The sequence below is a fragment of the Phoca vitulina genome, unplaced genomic scaffold (genome assembly GCF_004348235.1).
Source record: "Phoca vitulina isolate PV1807 unplaced genomic scaffold, GSC_HSeal_1.0 scaffold2, whole genome shotgun sequence".
Classification (NCBI taxonomy): Eukaryota; Metazoa; Chordata; class Mammalia; order Carnivora; family Phocidae; genus Phoca; species Phoca vitulina.
In genome coordinates, this window is record NW_022589705.1 from 53,867,877 (window position 1) to 53,887,926 (window position 20,050).

The 20,050-nt window shown below is 40.7% G+C and overlaps 1 protein-coding gene across 15 annotated transcripts in view; it reads right to left on the minus strand.

Moving 5' to 3' along the window:
* Nucleotides 1-20,050, minus strand: part of FGGY (FGGY carbohydrate kinase domain containing) — a 427,695-nt gene that overhangs the window by 279,855 nt on the left and 127,790 nt on the right. For all 15 annotated transcript variants that reach the window (XR_004302223.1, XM_032427727.1, XM_032427768.1 and 12 more), the window contains one exon: nt 6,600-6,715. Coding sequence is in view for 14 of the 15 variants with exons in the window: in XM_032427727.1 (XP_032283618.1) it covers nt 6,600-6,715 (116 nt within the window). In the remaining variant the exon portion in view is untranslated. The remainder of the gene's footprint in view (nt 1-6,599; nt 6,716-20,050) is intronic.

Here is a 20,050-nt window from a genome sequence, read left to right on the forward strand (position 1 = left end):
AGAGAGAAATGCTATAGGAATGAGGCTGGGTTGCAACTATCACTCAGGGCTGTGGTATGTCTTCCACAGAGTCTTTTCTTAAGTGGCAAATAAATTCATGAAAAAAGAACTGTGAATACTGAAATTATGAAATGAAATCACTGTCTGTCACCTAGTAATGTCACATAATTCAAAACAATTTATGGAGAGTGCGTAAGTATTTTGGACAATTGAGGCCAAAAAAGGAATTGTTTATCAACTCCTCCATTCAAACATATATTCACTCATTCACCAAGTATTTTGTCAGTATCTATTATGTGCCAGATAGTAGCCAGTGCCCTGTGCCTAAAACACAGTCTCCCAGAGGGAGAGAAAAGAAGTTCAAAAATGTAGCCTTCCTCCCTTTAGGGAACGGTCTTCCTTCGCACGTGCATATCTTCAACTTTGCCTGTCACTTAAGTTAGTAACTCCTTCTACCTAAGCTTGTAAGTCTCTTTTTTGCCTGGTTTTCCTGACTCCACATAATGCATGATCTGGAGGCTAGCACACTGCACCCTTGTACATAACAAAGCCCTTTCTGTAATGCAAATAAGCAGTCTATAATACAGCCACGTTGTGCACACGAGTTTCCATGAAGTGGTCTGCCCCAGTAACACATGGAAGCACTCTTCTCAGGAAGTAAAAGGGCAACTGGGACGTGCTGAAAGACAGCCTGGACAATGGATGAGAGCAGGTGGGATGCTGCTTATCTTCCTAAGGGTCCTTTCTCCCCGCTGCTCTCTTCCTTCCTGTTTGCTTTTGATAGATATGTAGGATTAGATGGGTGACCTGTGGATGATTCACATGGAACTGAAGGTCAACATTTATTGGCACAGATTATTTTATTGGACTATGGGTAGATGAATCCCTGCAAGACACCAGGTTTAAGTGTTTCCCATCAACTCTGAACATTAAACAGTTTCGTTAGTATAGTTTCAATTGTGAAGAAATGTCTACTGTATTCTTTTGAGTCACAAAACTATTTTTCATCCTTACTTTGTATAATGTTCCCCAATCAAACCATCCAAATACCTCCTTGAAAGAAGGCATTAGGTGATAACATTTTAGCTTTGAAAATTTGCATGTAAGTTACTCAAAACATTGTAAATTTCTTCCCCTGTCCTTCAAATGCACCATATAAATATTGCATTTGATCCTTAACTTACACTCCATCAATAATTTATTTCATAAATATCCCTCAGTAAGACCATCAGTTGCTGAGGTGTTCAGTTTTCGGGGAAAGCATTTATTTACTGCATGAGCCCAGGAAGGCTGGTAAAGACTTGGCTAAAAGCTCCACATGGAGCGAATTATGGTAATTGCATTAATGCTCAAATCCACGAAGCTCTGCTCAAATCTGTTAAAAGGTTTTGCACTTTATTGCCCACATCTTGACGGGCAATGAGTCCACTGGAAATATTTAACACTTCACAAGGAAGCTTCTGAGATTCATTGCTCATAGTTACAAAAATTACTGAAGAATCTCTGGAGGTATCTTCCAGAGCAATCTCTGAAAGTCACAACTGAGAGTTAACAACCTCTTTACTATCTTCCACTTTTAGATTAGACTGAAACTACAAGTTCAAGTCACCAGAAATGAAAATCAAAGGAAATATCACAATTAATTTTGATGAATGGGTAAGTTTTAATTCATGTATGGCAATATTCTGGTTAATGATATGTCTCCTTAGGACATCCATTAAAAATCCATTAACTTAACAGGCTAAATCTAATAAAGTTACTCTGGAAATTTTCTGCTAGATTAACATTATGGATTTTTAACAAATATTTCCTGTAGGTATTGCTCTATTAGCAAACCTAATATAATAATTAAACATGGGTTTTGTGTCAGGGGTGGGGGGAGCACCAAATGTTAAAATAAAAAAATCAGAGTTGAAGTTGGACCCAAGTCACCAAAGATACTACTAAAATCAGTAAATATCATTATAGCTTTTAAAAGCAAAAAGTGCCAACCGACTAGGACCAGCCATCTCAAGTCAATTTATTCACTTACTAATCACATAGTATTTGAGCTACTAAAGTGTACCATCCCCTATGCCGGGACTGAGGACACAAAGGTAAATTAGTGAAGGGCGCCTGGGTGGCTCAGATGGTTAAGCGTCTGCCTTCGGCTCAGGTCATGATCTCAGGGTCCTGGGATCGAGTCCCGCATCGGGCTTCCTGCTCCTTGGGAGCCTGCTTCTCCCTCTGCCTCTCTCTCTCTCTCTGTCTCTCATGAATAAATAAATAAAATCTTTTTTAAAAAAAAAAAGGTAAATTAGTGAAAATCCTGATGTCAAGGAGCTCACAGTCTAGTACAGAATCAAGACACGTACAGGTAATCAATGTATACTATACTAAGATATGGTCAATATACCATGAGAACACTCAGAAGGAACAACCAAATTCGGGGGGGGGGGGGCACAAGTAATTGAAGTTGAAATTTGTGTTCCAATAAGATATTAGCTCCTTCCAGGGCCTCCCATTGGGAAGGTTTCAATCCTGACTTAGCATTTATTACTTCTGCATGGGGTTAGATGAGATTATTCATCAAATTTTCATCTGCAAACAAGGTAACATTACTTTTGTCACGGATTGTGGGAATTACATGCAACAAGGTCTGGGAAAGCACAGAGAAATGTGCTTGAAATATAAAAGAGGAAGCAGGGTTAGTATTTACGTTGCCTACCATTCACAGGCACACAATGAATATTATTAATTGGAAGTCAATATGGCAAAAGGGTTAGAGCAGGATTTGGAATCATCCAAACATGGGTCTATATTCTGCCTCTACCATTTGCAAACTGTCCAACCATCGTTTAAACACTTTTCCCTTTCCTGACCCTCAGGTTCTTCACCTATAGAAGTGGATAAATAAAAATAACTCCATTACACAGTTTTAAAAATTTACAAAGATAATGGTTAAGATGCAATAGTATCATGTCCGAGAAGCAGTAAGCTATTAGTTTTCATTGCTACCATTAATTATGCCTTCACAGGTAAGACTATATGGAAACATGACGAGACTCGGTCTAAGTTCACACCATTAGTGCCAAAACTAGAACCACTCTAGTTCCCAGTTCAGTGTTTTAGACCCATCTTGCCTATACCCCTCAATTACAAGACAAAAAAACCTTCCCTTGGCACTCAGTCCTGATGGTTCTCCATCAAGGCAGCAAGCTCATGGGGTGCCTCCAGAACAGCAGCTTGGGGACTCAGGACTTGATGGCTCTGCTTTAGCTCTAATGACCATGCACTAATACCCTGGTGCTATGGGCTGAATTGTGTCCCCAAAATTAATACGTTGAAGCCCTAATCCCCAACATGACTATATTTGGAGATAGGGTGTGTAAGGAGGTATTTAAGGTTAAATGAGGTCAAAAGGGTAGGGCCCTGGGGTGCCTGGGTGGCTTAGTCAGGTGAGTGTCTGACTCTTGATTTCAGCTTAGGTCATGATCTCACGTGAGATCAAGCCCTGTGTTGGGCTCTGCACTCAGTGGGGAGTCTGTATGAGAGTCAGTCTCTCTCTCTCTCTCTCTCTCTCTCTCTTCCCCCTCCCCCACTTGCACTCTCTCTCTCTCTAAAATAAATAAATAAATCTTTAGAAAAAGGGTGGGGCTCTGAGCCAATAGGATTTGTGCCCTTAGAGGAAGTGACACTAGTGAGCACTCTCTGGTGTGCACTCTCTGCACATGTACAAAAAAGAGGTCATGGGAGCACACGGTAAGAGGCAGCTGCAACAGCCAAGAAAAGAGGCCTCAGAACTAAACTCACCTTGTTGGCACTTTGATCTTGGACTTCCCCGCCTCCAGAACTATGAGAAACAAATTTCCATTGTTGTAAATCACTCAGTCTATGGTGTTTTGCTACAACAGCGTTAGTGGACTAAGACACCCAGGACATCCCTTAGCCACAGTTGTCTCTTCACTCTTGCCATCTGTCTCCATTCCAGCAACTGTGTCTGTGTCTCACACATTCCGCCAGCAGATATTTATCAACATCGCCTGTGCTGAGATACTCAGGGGTAAGGTACACTGATCCCTGCCCTCCAGAAGCTTTTGGTTTAGCATCGGCTTCTTGTGTGGCTGCTCATGCCTGCTCATGAACAGGAAGCCCTGTCTGAAAACCCAGCTGGGATGGCAGGAGTCCCAACATGCCAGCCTCTAGCCAGCTCACTCAGCCCCCAGAATGAAAGACCGACCCTATTCCCCAGTTGCTGTCCAAGCAGCTGCCTCCAAATGGCTGGAAGACCCAGAATTTTAAAGCTAACCATCATATGACTTAGGGTATTAACACCTTTTTACACCCTGTGAAGTTATACTCCACTTATCCACTGAGACCCCATCACGCCTTTCTTATGTTCAGGTATGCCCACTTGTTCCAGTCTGGCAGATACTGACCTTGGGAGCTAAATCCTGGACCACTGCGTAATCCCACTGGAGGCCAACCACACAGCCACACCAGCTCTCTCAGTCTTGTATATCCCGATAGTCAGTGTGCTTTCGCAGGAAAGTGCGCAGTTAGAGACCCTAGTTCTAATACTGACTTGACAACTTAATAGTGGACAAGGAACTGAATCCCGGTTTTCCCATCCATAAAATGGGAATAGCTATTACACCAACAGGTTTGTGAAAGCCACATGAGATAATGCACATAAATCACCTACCAAAGGACTCAGAATATAGCTGATGACGAATGACTGCTGCTTTGCTTTTTTCTTCTCTTCCATGGCCCCAAGCCCCTCCCCTTCTCTACCAGCTCAGATCCAGACATGATTTCCATGGAGCCACAGAAATTCCAGAATGGCTCTTGCTGCATACTACTCTGACTGTTCTTTTCCCCAGACTTAGCAATTAGTAGTTGAACAGACTACAGACAACCAAGTGAGGCTATCCGCAACACAGTAGGATAGGTGCTACTTGAATCTTTCATGTTTCTATCCTGAAACTCTTGCCCTTTAATAGATGGGTCATGAGGACTCCCCCAGAGAAAGATGAAACTGAAATGACCTACCACATGACTCAGTTATCACGGGCAGTCACAAGATGTAGCAGACAACAGTTTTTCGCCAATATTTAACAGCACAACTCTCAAGTTTTAGCTGGCCACGTGCATGGACACATGGCTGCCCAGCCCATGGCCACGTTCTTCAGCTACCCTTGCAGCCTTGTGGAGCCTTAGGAACATATGCTGGTTAATGGGATGCGATCAGAAATGACGTGGCTCATGTCCATGTTATGGTCTCTCCAGAAGAATGCAGATGGATTCCTCTGGTCCTTTTCATTCCTCCCACTCACTGACTGGGAACTGATGAGAACTGGAGTAACTAACTTGGACCCAAGGTTGGAGGCCATGTTGTGACAATATCAGAGCTGGCCTGATAGTCACTTCCCTCTATTCTATTACATAAAAAAGGGAATTACCTTCCATCTTGTTTATTAACCCACTGTACTTTTCACTTTTATTGTTACAACGTCTTAGCCTAAACACTAAACAGTACAAAAGGATTTCTATTTAATTAGGGGTAATTGCCTACCTGATGACAACTTACTACAACTGCAAGTAGTAACTACAGGAAATAAACAACTTCCTGTGAAATGAACATGCAAACCTTAAACTTTCAAATGCCAGCTATTGTTATATAAACGTACCTAGCATCTCAATTCTTTCACCAAGTAAAACCCTACCAGTCACCCACACCTTTATTACCTGGTCACATAAAACTGGAAGTCTGGGACTCTATGGCCTTAGTCAGGAACCACTGGCTCAAGCTGTAGTTTCTGTCTTATTCCTGTTTCTTCTCATTTTTATCTCAATTGTTTTTCTTTCTGTTCATGGCCTTGTCTGGTTCCTTGAACGTAATTCACAAAGCATCTTCTAATACTGACTGGAAACAATCTATACACACCCCCTTGATTATTCTATTCCCAGCTACTCTATGCGAATGTCTCCCTCAATCTAGCTCAACGTCTACAATTCTATATTTCATTGCAGACTTCCACAGCCTGTATCTCTACTCAGTTCGTATGAGACCCAAAACAAGGGCCTACTAGTCATGGTCTACCCATCACAACGGACTCATTTCTCTTAGAAAAACAGGGCAGAGTTTCTGCATTTCTTTTCTTTTTTTAATTTTATTTATTTATTTGAGAGAGAGAGAGTACAAGCAGAGAGAGGGACTGAAAGAGAAGTAGACTCCCTGCTGAGCAGGGAGCCCAGAAGGACGCAGGGCTCAATCCCAGGACCCTGAGCTCAAGACCCGATCCGAAGGCAGACGCCTAACTGACTGAGCCACCCAGGTGCCCCTCTTTTTTTTTTTTTTTTTTTTAATATTTTACTTATTTATTTGAGAGAGAGTGCACAAGCAGGAGGAAGGGCAGAGGGAGCAGGGAGCCTGACTCAGGGCTGATCTCAGGACCCCAAGATCATGACCTGAGCCAAAGTCATTCACTTAACCACTGAGCCACCCAGGCACCCCTTGCATTTCAATTCATAAAAAAAACAAAAACAAAAAGACAATATCCTTATATATACATACACATAATTACTCTCCAGATGTTTTCATTTTGTTTGCTTTTTACCTATTTTGCTGTAATTATCTGCAACAAAATCTTCCAATCCGATCATCTTCCAGAAACTGTCATCCCAGCCTTTCTCTGCAGAGTATGTCCATTTGCACACCAGGGAGCAGAGAGACCTAAGTAAATGGGACAAAGGTAGAACCAATAATATGAGTCAGGCTTCCTTTATATTTTGCCAAATACCTACCCAGATATCTGCAGTAGTGTTAAAGAAGTAGAATAAGCCAAAGTAAGTAATTACACATCCCTGTTCAGATCCAAAGTCTCCACTTATACCTGGCCATGGGTTGGTGGTTACGGGGATGAGTGATGGGTAAATGGGTGTTCATGATCTACTCTGTTTTGTGCATGTTCAAAATTCTCTATAATAAAAAAGGTAAAAAGAAATTGAAAAAGTACCTGGTATATATACAGTCGCTCTAGTCTAAAGCAATACTTAATTGGAGGAAGACTGGAATGCTGGAAGGTACTTTCCTCTCCAGCTTTATTTCTCATACATTTACCCTTAGTATTCTACACTCCAGCAATAAAGAAATCATTTGCAATTTTCTGGAAAAAAAAAATTCTTGCACATTTCTGTGCCTTTGCCCTACTCCTATTTGTTTGGAAAATTCTTCCCAGCTTCTTCCCCCGGGATAACTCAAATACTTCTCCAGCCTAGGCTGAGTCTTCAGTTCTGGGTCTAAATGTTCCTCCTCTGAACTTCTAGAACATGCAACATACCTTCTACCACAGCCCTTAAAATGCTGTATAATTAACTCCTTTACATATCTTCCCAATAGTGCTACTGCTTTCCATGCTTATCTTTTATCGATAGCAAACCTTAGAAAATGAAATCTGATGCTATCAATCCCTGATTAAAACTTTTCAATTGTTCCTCATTGCCTTCAGGAAAAAATCCAATCCTTAGCAGGGCTTAAAACACCCTTAGTGATATGACTATGCCGACCACCAGACTACTATCTTGCTGTTCCCACCCGTGCTTTTCTCCATTCCACAAAACTGAATTATTTGAAGTTTCCCATAGCAGGCCTTGATTTCTCACTTCCCTGTGCATCTTTGCTTCATTCTGCCTAGAATGTTCTTCACTGTTATGTATTTGCTAGTTAGCCTTCATGACTCAGCTCAGATCATCCCTTTTCATGAGGCCCCAGTGAAGGGCAAGCTGAGTCCAAAGCCTCTTCTCTAAGCTTCAATCTGGACATAGTCCTAACAATGACCATAGTAACTGTCTCTGCCCATTGGCTTCCCTAGCTCTCCCATTAACTCTAGCTACTCCTTCAGAGCAAAATCAGCCCTGCTCAGCTCTGTCTCCAGTACTGAGTCTACATTCAGCCACAATGAATAGAGAGTAAACGGCAGCACTAACAAATGAATATGGTTTGTCCACCTCGCCTGTGGTTTATCACTCATCAGGTAAATGATAAACCTAGGAGGCTCACACAGTTTTAAAGATAAACCTATCTCATAGAGTCAAGGTGCATCTCCTTCAATCACTCACACTGATTCACTCACCCACTCAAATATTTAGTATTTAGTTACTATGATTCTGGCACCAGGTGATGCCCTGGGGAACCAGTGGTATGCCAGAGACTTGGTCCTCTGCTCGCATAGAAGTTGACAGTTAAACTGGGGGAGACATAGCTTGATCAATCGCATCTAAAATCACATACTAACAATAATGTTCTAAAGGAGGTAGAGAGATGAGTGAAAACCTTTAGCAGGGGAATCGGATATAACGTGGTGGGAGGAAAGGGGAGGAAGTAACAAGCCAGAGAGGCTTCACAGAGGTGACATTTTGTGAGACCTAAATTTCTTCTGAAATCAAACAAATGTTATGGATCATTACTGATTTTTTTCAGATTGTGTAGATGGCAGAGCACACTGAGCTGAGCTAAGCCAAACAGATATACTGAGGGAATGTTAGCACCAATAGAAATGCAATACACATGTGCTAAATCCTTCACCTTACTTAAGATACATTTTTTTTCTTTTTGAGGCATAAAGAAGGTAGTCACCTGTATAGCATATCCTGAAGAATACAAAATAGGCTAATTCCTCCTGGCACGATGCCTGGAATTCCAACTTTTTGGAAGCTCTGAGAGCTCACTGCAAAGAACAATGCTATGGAACAGAAGATGGTGTAGACAGATTATTTCTAATGATCCGACTACACAGAACAACCCTTCACTCTCCAAATGCCCCATTCATTTGCAGAATTCTATGCCTCTGTTCTGACTGTTCCTTCTGTCTTAAATGCTTATTGTTCCTTCCACTCATTCTTGTCTACTTGGCAAACTCCAAGTCATCCAGATGGTCCGGTTGCAATGGCACCTCCCCGCTACCTCCAAGCTAAACTCACGGCTTTCTCTTTTGCGGCAGCATTCTAACTTGAAAATACTACATTCTAGTTCTTAATAGCAGAGGCAGGTTGAGTTCATGCTGCAAGTCTTTGACCCTCCACATATCTGCATCTCTTGCCGTGTAATTTGCCATGCTGCCCTACCCCCTCCCACCCCCACACTGTGGACATGATCTCCCTTCCTACCTCTATATTTTGGATTCTGTCACATGACTGGATTTGGCCAAAAATGTAAGGCAGGAGGACAGCATTCTGGGTTCAAGTCTAAGCGTCAAGAGGCATTCTGAGTTTCTGCTTGCTCTCTTGCACCTCTGGCACAGCCTTGAGAAAATCAGGTAGGGCCAGCCCAATGGTGGGAGGAGGAGGAGAAGAGATAGGTGGAGCAGAGCAATGACCACCAAGCCCAACCTGGATCCCACATCCCCTCCCAGGCAGTCAAGACCTGACGCAGTGAGTTCAGCTAAGACTAGAAGACTCACCCAGCAGACCACAGCCTAAATGAGCTACCCCTGAGCCAAATACATGATTATTATGTTAAACTACCGAGCACTGGTTGTGGTTGGTAATGGTCAATAGTTAACTCAACATTTTATAGTACAACTAAGTTATTCCAAGTAGATTCCCCCCACCCCAAGAGGGCACGGAGAGGGATGGCTCAGTCCTCACAGCAAGTTAGAATGGGGGGCCAGAGAGCCTGCTTTGAGGGAAAATGACTGAGCCCAGGAGGCAGGGAATTTACAGGTGCAGATGCCTAGGGCAACTTCATCCCGCATCAGGATTACTCAAACACTATGAGGGTCCATTTCATGCGGATCTCTTTAAATCAACTCCTGGGCAATATAAATGTGTAAAAGCAGCAGAATTGGCAAAATGCAGAGAGTACACTTGAGGCCACAGGTTCTCCAGAAATCTCCAGGACAGAGAGAGCACAGGATTTTATCTTAGTGAGTACAGACAAGCTACCAGTAGCAGAACAAAAGGTTTGCCTCCCCCCTGAGGCCTCTATTAAGACCAGTTTTCTGTCATTCCCTGAGGTGTTTGTGAGCAGCTTGCAACTCCCAGAATAACTCTTCATCATCAGGCAAGCTGACCTACCAGCCCACTGGGGATGGAGGATGTACTTTGTAGGATTACAATTGCAGGTAGGGGACTGCGAAAGACTGGAGCGACACTAGCAGGCTGAGCTGTTTCACAGATGGGCAGCCAGGGAGGAGTGTTGTCCCCAGGGAGAAGGGGCCACTGGCTGTTTGTTCTCTGGAGCCAGACTGCCAGGGCAGAAACTGCTAGGCCTTCACTGCTCTCAGATCTGTTAATGCCGAAGAGACTATAACATCCTAGGTGCAAGTCGAAAGAACAGCGATCAATAAGCAGGGAGAACCAAAACAATATCTAAGTTAGGGGTCCAGTTCGTGTGAGAGCAGGTCCAAGAGAACATGTATAGGAGGCAGGTCTCTCTGAAGAGAGGATGGTGAAACCACAGGAACTGAGCATCACTAAGAGAAGCAGTGAGAGCTCAGAAGGAGGCGAGAAAGACTTTCTGAATGAGAACCACTGATTTTCAATTTTCAATTTAAAAGTTTCTGCAGAACTAAAAAAATCATTGGCACTGCTGAAATTCAAATTAATGATCTGGAAGACCAAGTGAACAACATATCATACTTCCCAGAGCAAACATGAAGAGAGAAATGATGAGAGAACAAAGAGGCGTGGAGAGCAGATCCAGCAACGTAACATGAGAATAACTGGAATTCCAGAAGGGATTTTTTTTTTTTTAAGAGAAAAGGAAAAATTAAAAATATACACACACCCAAAAAAAGATGAAAGAGATGCTATAATTAAATGAATACAGTACTAGATTTTTTTAAAAATATACTGAGCTGAAGCAAGATTTAAGCTTGCAGATTAAAACTCTCATTAAGTCCAGGAAGTGAATCCAGGAAATACTTGAATTTCAAGCGTAAACAGAAAATTATACAAGCTTCCAGACAGAAAGAATAAGTTACTTGCAAAGGCAAGAGATTCAGACTAGCTGAGGAATTCTCATCTACACCTCTGGAATGTAGAAGACAGTGGAACAATGTACAGACTATTAAGAAAAATGATCCAAGAACCTTATGCCCAGACAAAATATTATTCAGCTGTCAGGGCAAAAGAAAACATTTTCAACATGCGAGGCTTCAAAAAGCAAACTTCCCATATACATGCTCTGAGGACAATACTTGAGAATGAACATAACCAAAAAAACAAGTGATTCACGTAAGGGAAATCAAAGACTAGAGGAGCCAGCGGCGGTGAGCACTGATGTTCACTCTCTCTCTCCATATGTGTGCGCGTGCACATGTACATGATGTACATGTGTACATGTGTGCTCAAACATGTGCACATACATACACATATATTTAAATCTACATAGATGATGATAAATAATGTAAGCAGGGATTTGTAATATTAAGTTTTCCTGAAACACCTCCCTGCTATATTTAGAAGGAAAAATCTAGTAATGGTCCAGAAGTGAAAACACTGTGAGCAAAACCTCAGAGTCAGAAACTAAAGAAGGGGTACACAGGAGAAGTATGCAGATGTGTGCATATGTATGTTTGGGCAGAATGTTAAGTTTAGTGTATGGAATGAGAAGGTAATTTCTAACAGAAACAAAAACCTTAGTAGAATTCTCAAAATCACAAGGAATAAAAAAAGAATAAAGAGAAAGTTAAGAAGTCAGTCAAACCAAACTAAACCAATCAAAAGGAAAAGAGGGAAACATAATATAAATAGAAAATAAAAATACCATAGAAAGAATAAAGTCACTTATTTCAGTTATGACAACAAACGTTAATGGGCTGAATTCCACAAGTGGTTAAAAGATAACAGCAATCACACTGGGGTTAAAATTGAGTTATATCTTGTTTACAACATAGATTTTTTTAATGTGATAAAAAGGTTTTTTATAAAAAGATCAACAAAGAGGTGCACCTGGGTGGTGCAGATGGTAAGTGCCCGACTCTTGGTTTAGGATCAGGTTCTGATCTCAGGGTCATGAAATTGAGCCCCCCCATCGGGCTCTGTGCTCAGCATGGAGTCTGCTTGGAATTCTCTCTCCTTCTGCCCTTCCCCCACATTCCCCCCCTCTAAAATAAGTAAATAAATCTCTTTAAAAAGTCAACAAAAAATAACAAATACAATTTTTTAATATGACAATTTAAATACCAAAGTAGAATACAAGATTAAAAATATTAGCCAAGACTAAGAGGGGCATTCCATAATGACAAAATACTCAATCCAAGAGTATTACTGTTCATTGAATTTTATGAATGAACAACATAATGTGAAATATATAAAACCAGAGCTCCCAGAAATTAAAAAAAAAAAAGCCACTTGAAAAGAAAATTTATTTGAAGATTTTACTGTACTTTCAGAATTTAAGAAATGGATAAACCAAAATAATAATAATATTACTATTGAGGAATTAAAGGACTCAAATACAATCAATAAATTAAATGCTGTATGTTCACATAGGGGGAGAGAGAAAGATAACATTTTATAATACAAGCAGAGACTAAATAGGCAAAATGGTATTTTACAGAGAAATTTTGAGTTTAAAAGTTTTTATTAGAAATGAAAAAAGTCTGAAAATCAATAACCTAAGCAGACAACTTAAGAAATTATAAAAAAACTAAAACAGATTAAATTGAAAAAAAAATCAAAAGGAGTAGTAAAGATAAAAGCATATGAAAGATATAACATAATAAGATAAAATTTAGGTAATCAAGAGAGCCAAAATATGGTTCTAAGAAAAGACAATACAAACAAAAAAACCTCTGGTAAAATTGAGGAAGGAAAAAATAACAAATATCATGAACGAAAATGGGGGACATAACTACAGAAAAAGCCGACATTAATAGAAAAAAGAGATTAAGTAAATAACATTATGCTTGTACATTTCAAAATTTAGATGAAACGGGAAATTGACTAAAAAGACAGAACTTACCAAACTGACTCAAGAAAACATAAAAAACCTTCATAAACTTATTACCATTAAAAAAATAAGCCAACAGTTAAAAATTATCCTTCAAATAAAATTTCAAGCCCAAATGGTTGTACCAGAAAGTTGTAACAAATGTTCAAGGAACAAAGCATTCCACGTTATTTCAGAGACTAGAAGAAGAAGAAATGCTCCCAAAGTTATTTATGAAGCTAGGATAACTATATTATAAAACCAAACAAAGACAGTATAAGAAACGAAAATCAGAGGCCACTCTTACATTACTGAATGGGGGCATAAAAATTCTAAGCAAGGCATGACCAAATTTTATATAAAAATGTGAAAAAAGTACATAATGAACAACATTCCAAAACATTTTAATAATTAAAGATCTATGAATGTATTTTGCCACAGTATTTTATTAAAGGAGAGAAAAATGATCAACTCACATTGAAGAAAGAAAAGTATTTGATGAAGTCAAAGGCCACATCAAGATAGAAACTCTTATTGAAGTAGCAACAATAGAAGCTTCTGCTTCTAACCATGATGGACTAACAAGAGACTGGATTTTACCTCCCCACCCCCCACCTTAAGAAATTGGAAAAGCAGGAAAAAAAAAAAATGACACAACTGCTCTCAGACCTTGAACAACAGGCAGCACAGAACTGTGATCCCTAAGAGAAGGAATCAAATGCGGTGAGCCCTAACATCACTCTGGCTTTCTGCCAGGAAGCCCATACCTGACCACAAAGCAGAAAGAAGGATGCCAAGGAAAACAGGTCAGGTTCACAAAATTGGGAAGACAAAAATGAGAATTCAAGGAATTTGAGGTGGCTGGAAGCCGTGACGGCAAAGAAGAGGTAGCTATGCAGAAAGAGGGTCTTGAAAAGCTGCACAGGAGTCCCACGGAATCTAACTACAAAGATGCAGATATGGACATGGACACTCCAAGAGGTCTGGTTGAAGGCTATGAGCTGAGACGTTCTCAGGGCTCACAAAGACCTAAGAGTGCAAATCATCTCAGTGACTAAAATTAGAGTGGAACGTCCTCATTGATCACTTGGGACATTCGGGGAGACCCCCAAAGAATGCCTTAGAAGTGTAACTGAACTTTCCTGTGTAAAGGTTACAATAAAATAAGTTTTGAATGAACATTCCAAAAAATAAAACAAAGCCAAAAGTACATTAACAGCCTACCAGAAAAAGTAGCTCAACGGTCATTAAAAAAAAAGACAACAAAACCCAGACGCTGGACAACATAAAATTAACAGTCAGCATCCAATAAAAAATACTGGAAGAAACAATGGCCAATTTTTTTTAATTTGATAAAAGCTATCAACCCACAGAGCCATGCTCACTGGAACCAAAGCAAGATAAACACAAAGAAAACCATATCAAGACACATTATATAATCAAATTATTATAAAAAAAAAGTTGACAATCTTAAAAGCAGTCAAACGAAAGACATATAATAGAGGAACAGTCCAACAAGGTCAGCAGACTTTTTACCAGAAATAATGCAACCCAGAAGAAAGTGGAGTGACATCTTTAAAGTACTGAAAAGTTTTAAAAAGAAAAAATCAAACTAGAATTCTACATTCAGAAAAAAAGATCTTCAAGCAATTAGTATGAAATAGAGTCTTTTTCAAACAAATAAAAACTGGGAGAATTCATTTCCAAGAAACTTGCACTGCAGGACATGTTAAAGGCATTTCTTTAGGGAGGAGGAAGAGGACACTGAATAGAAATATGAATTGATATAAAGTAACGAAAATGTATCAGAATCAGTAAATATGTGGGTAGATACAAGCAGCGGGTTTTCATTTTTAAGTTTCTTTAAAAGAGAATTGACTTTAAGGGGCGCCTGGGTGGCTCAGTCGTTAAGCGTCTGCCTTCGGCTCAGGTCATGATCCCAGGGTCCTGGGATTGAGCCCCGCATCAGGCTCCCTGCTCTGCGGGAAGCCTGCTTCTCCCTCTCCCACTCCCCCTGCTTGTATTCCCTCTCTCGCTGTGTCTCTCTCTGTCAAATAAATAAATAAAATCTTTAAAAAAAAAAAAAAAGATAATTGACTTTAAGTTTCATCTTTAAAAGATAATTTAGGGAAAAAAAAACCAATGTACTGCAGGGCTTATAACATACGTACAAACAAAACGTGACTATAATAGCACAAATGATAGAAAGATATGAAAGATATTATATGTGATGGGGTGTAAAATTATTTTAAGGTAAACTGTGATAACTTAAAGATGCGTGTTATAAATCCTAGAGGAACCAGTAAAAAAAAAAAAAAGATAAAATCAATAAACCAATTTGGGAGATAAAATGGAATACTAAAAACACTTCAGTAATCTGGAAGAACGCAAGAAAAGGGAAAAAATTACAGAGAATACACAGAACAAATAAAAGGCAAATGGCAAGATGGCAGATTAAAACCTAGTCTAAAAATTCCAATGAAAAGGCAAAAATTGTTAGGATGGATTAAAAAATAAAAAATGAAATCCAACTCCATGCTATCTGTAAGAAACTTATTTAAATATACGGATGCAAGATAGGTTCAAGAGTGAAAGGAGAGAAAAAGATACACCAGGCACATACTAGTAATAAATAAGTACATGTGGCTATATGAATATCAGAAAGTAAACTTCAGAACAAGAAATATTACCAGGGAAAAAAGAGGTGCATAATGATAAAAGGGTCAATTCATCAAGACAACCTGTGGGTTCAAGAAGAAATCGTAGTTTGTTAGAATGGCAACTTGAACTCAACTACACTTTGATTTCTTTCTTCTTTGTTTGAGCTCAGAACTAACAAGCAATGCAAGACTGCACATGACATCAAGGACTCATGACAGTTTAACTGGATGTGACCACCTAAGGTCACCCTTGGTTTTTTTTTTTTTTTTTTTACACAGGTTTGCCTAAAATACATCAGTCTCAGTGGCCCATGTTGATTAAAAGGTCTGACAGGGTGGAGGGGTCCAGAACTGTGGGCTTGCTCTCTTTTTATAGTATTTTAGATAAGAGCCTGTTTGAGTGGGGAAGGTCAGGAGGTACTAAAGCATCTACCTCCTTCTAATAAAAGAATGTTACTTTGTTTCATTTCCTGATGCTCCATCCAGCCTTTTGGGAATTTCAGCACCTCTGGTCTGGCCATGACCTCCCACAGCAGGGACCGTATCTGCCTTATTCATCATGCCACTCCCCGGGACCAGACACAGTGCCTCTCTGGCCCAAAGTTTTGAAAGCTCAATCCATGTTTATTAAGTAAATTAATGAGAACCATAGGATGTCAGTTATACGAGGAAACCTTCAGGTTCCTAATCACTTTTTTTAATTGTTTCCATTATAAGGCCCAGATCTTCAGCAACTGCTCTCCGAGCAAGCTCTAGAAGAGAGGAGGCTAGATTCTTGATTCCTGGAGTGACCAAGAGCAACTGCAGAACACTGCATCCCCTGCACAAACCACCCACCTTAATGGAACAAGGAGAGCTTTTTCAAAACGTGTTTTGTCTACCTTACATACCTCCCATCACCTACGTCCCCAGACACAAACACATGCTGAATCTCTAACACATCTTCTTTTCTTTCAAAAAAAGCAAAAAACAAAAAGAGCCTTCCAGTTAAAGATGCAGGATTGGCAATACACGTTGACCTCTGCTCACTTTAAAGATTCCAATAAGATGGCAGTATAAGAAAGGCAAAAACCCACAATGACAAAGATAATAGGAGAGATGATAGCAGCAGAGATTTGAAAGGCAGAAAACACAGATGGATCAGTTATAAGGCCCTTGGTAGACTTCGAAAGATAAAACCTAAGTAGCGGGGTGAAAAGTCCAGAAGCACAGTGATTCCCCTGCAAAGGCACCAGGTACTTCAGAAAGTGGGAATACAGGTGGGGCTAAAAACGGCAAGATGGCTGAAAGCTTTGTAGGAAGTGAGTAGATCCTCATGTGCCCTCACGATGAGCAACCAGGGTACTCCTCTCCTGCACCGTGAGAGACAACAAAGGTTCGCCTGAGACTGAGTAGGGTAACAAGGCCCAGCTACAAGTAGAAGCATCTTGACAAGAACAGAGTGATAAAGTAAGGAAATGCCTCTTTGCAAGTCAGCCCTCAAGATCCTTCCCCCAACTCAACTTCCGGAGCTCTGGCTGCCAGGTTTATAGCCCAAACACTCATTTTTGGGGAATCTAAGCAGACAAAAGGAAAAGACCGAAGGCCAGTTGGGAGGGCAATCTGAGAGATAAGCCACTCTAGTCTTGGGAGGATTAAAATGGCAATAAAATCCATTTTTGATGATGAATAGTAGTAACTGAGAATTATCATCACCATCATCATCATCCTAATAAAAAATTCAGAAAATATTTCCTGTGGACCCACTGTGTTTATATCAGAGTTTTTCCAGCCAGTGAGGAGCCCCGCAACTCTGAGAGAAACAAAGGGAAAGTGTCACCAGGATTCCCGTCACACTCCTGAGACCATGAAGAAGCCTTAGCAGGAACAAGAACTTTTGACTTTCCTGCTTTTACCCAGAGCAAGGCACACATCAAAAGCACACGCCTGCTGAGTTCCAGAGGTCTGATCATTATCATGCCTTTCTCAACAAGATTTTATAAAAATGAAGTCGGCACTGCTGCATTATTTATATGCAGTTCACTGTATTGACATTGCCAGGCCCCCACTTTCAAGGGAAGCCTTTTGTTCTCTGCTTGGGTAAGGCAGAACCTGGAGAGTCTCAATCGAACAAGCTGGTGAATAACAGAATAATTAGAGCCCGAGAGTGGGGATAAATTACCCAACTATTCCCGGCTGCAGCCTTCAGTACATCCCAGGCCTGTGGTGGCTCTGTTTTTCCACGCCATACAACAGACTGAATCACCAGCTCTGAAGATAGAGCTCAGGGGGAGATATGACTGGGGCTAGATTGCCAATTGTATCAACAAAGACACCAAGACGGCCTTATTTCTGAAGAAATACCCCTGCACCAATCAGAGCTGCTTCTTCGAAAGAGCTGTCAGATTTCAGGCTTGGTACTATTGGCTCTGCACTTCATCAAGCCTTGCTGACAGGTCCGTGACAGACCGAAATAATATATGCAATGATGCAACGCAGGGCAATATTAAATTGCCTTTTCAGTGAGACCTGCCGATAACATGGTTTGAACATAGCTGTGACAATATGGGGAGCATGAAAGAAGTGAATAAATAATCAAGTTCAGGGAGTTTTCCCATGACCCCAAGGAAAAAGAGATCTAAGAGTCAGAAAACAAAAGATCCTAAAGTCACTGCCAAAACATTCTAAGCTTTTGGGGAAGCCCCTGGACTCATGCACTTGCATTTATCTCCTAAAAAATAAGGATGATAATGATTAGAAGCAAAATGAGAGGTGGGGAGTAAAAGGGGAAGGGAAGGAACCTAGGGACAGGTCATAAGTCCCCGCCACAGACCATGCACTATGCCAGTACTTTTATGTAGGTTATTTGCAAGTGTTCCCACAACAAAATGGTAAGGACGCTATCAGTATCTCCATTCAACAGAGAAGGAAACTGAGGCTCACGAAGGTTGGGTAACTCATTTGAGGTCATACATTACGTAAGAGCAAGGCAGAAGTTTAAACCCTGGTCTGATGGATTAAAAGTCTACACTGGTCCAATATGCGCTTTTTCAGGCCCATTCATGAGTATTTACAAATCAATTAGAGCATGTGAAAGAGTGTAAAATATTTGAGATATTTGATTTCTCTGTGTCTATCTTGTCTGTTACCTCCTTTTCTTAATGAAGGAAAAATATAATAATAAAAACAGATGAAGAAACACAGAGATCTAGGGGGTAAATAAGTAGCTGCCTTAGGTTTCCCATGAAGATGTTCTGGTAAAACTTAAGATGTTCAAGAGATGCACACCATAGTCCAGGACACAAGGACAACAGTGAGATGCTCCCCCAAGGGGCAAAAAGGAACACTGCTCTCGAGAGTTCAAGCTGTGAGGCCAACTCACAATGAGTTGGAGTAGAAATACGTAAAATTAGCATGAAAAGACGGCAGTGGCTTCTAGGACTCAGGGTTCACAGTGAGCAGACCGAAGGCATTCAGAGGGCGAAAGAAAGGATTTGCCAATCAGACGGATGGTTAGTCTGCATGGAGCAGAGGAGGCAAGAAGCCAGGCAAGTGTCCATGGGGACAGGGAACAGACGTGAGGTTTTCAAAACTTTCAAGATATCCTGTCTCTAAGAAAAGGAAGGAAAGGCAAGGAACTGGAAAATGAAACGGAAAAGAAAAAGAAACAAAGAGAAAAACAGCCTCAAAACTAGTTTCTAGAGGGATGAACAGGCAGAGCACAGAGGATTTTTAGCAATGAAACCGTATGATACTATAATGGTGGATACCTGTCATACATTTGTCCAAACTCATCGAGTGTCCAACACCAGGAGTGAACAGTAATGTAAGCCATGGGGGCGCCTGGGTGGCTCAGTGGGTTAAGCGTCTGCCTTTGGCTCAGATCATGATCTCCAGGTCCTGGGATCGAGCCTCGAATTGGGCTTCCCTCTCAGTAGGGAGTCTGCTTCTCTCTCTCTCTCTCTCTATCCCTCTGCCCCTCCCTACCGCTCATTCTCTCTCTCAGTAATAAATAAATAAAATCTCTCTCAATAATAAATAATCTCCAAAAAAAAAAAGTAATGTAAGCCATGGGCTTTAAGTGATGATGATGTGTCAACGTAGGTTCATCACTTGTAGTGATTGCACCACTCTGGTGGAAAATGTGGATGGGGGGTAGGCTGTGCATGTGGGGGAGCAGGGGGAGTATGGGAAATCTCTGTACCTTCCAATCAATTGTGCTGTGAACCTAAAACTGCTCTAAAAAATTAAAGTGTATTAAAAAACAACCAACCAACCAACCTCACTTCTCAAATGTCCTTCAAGGATCAACATCCAGAAACTGGCAGAAACAGTGCGTCTGCTCTTCAGGAAGATGCAATCAGGTTTGCTATTAATGTCAAGAACATGGTGATTTTGTAACTTAGCCATCTAAGCCACTCAGAGTAAATATCATCCCTTGAGGCCAAGGGATTCACAGTCTCTCAGGGGCAGAAGAGCACCTAAGATCAGCTGC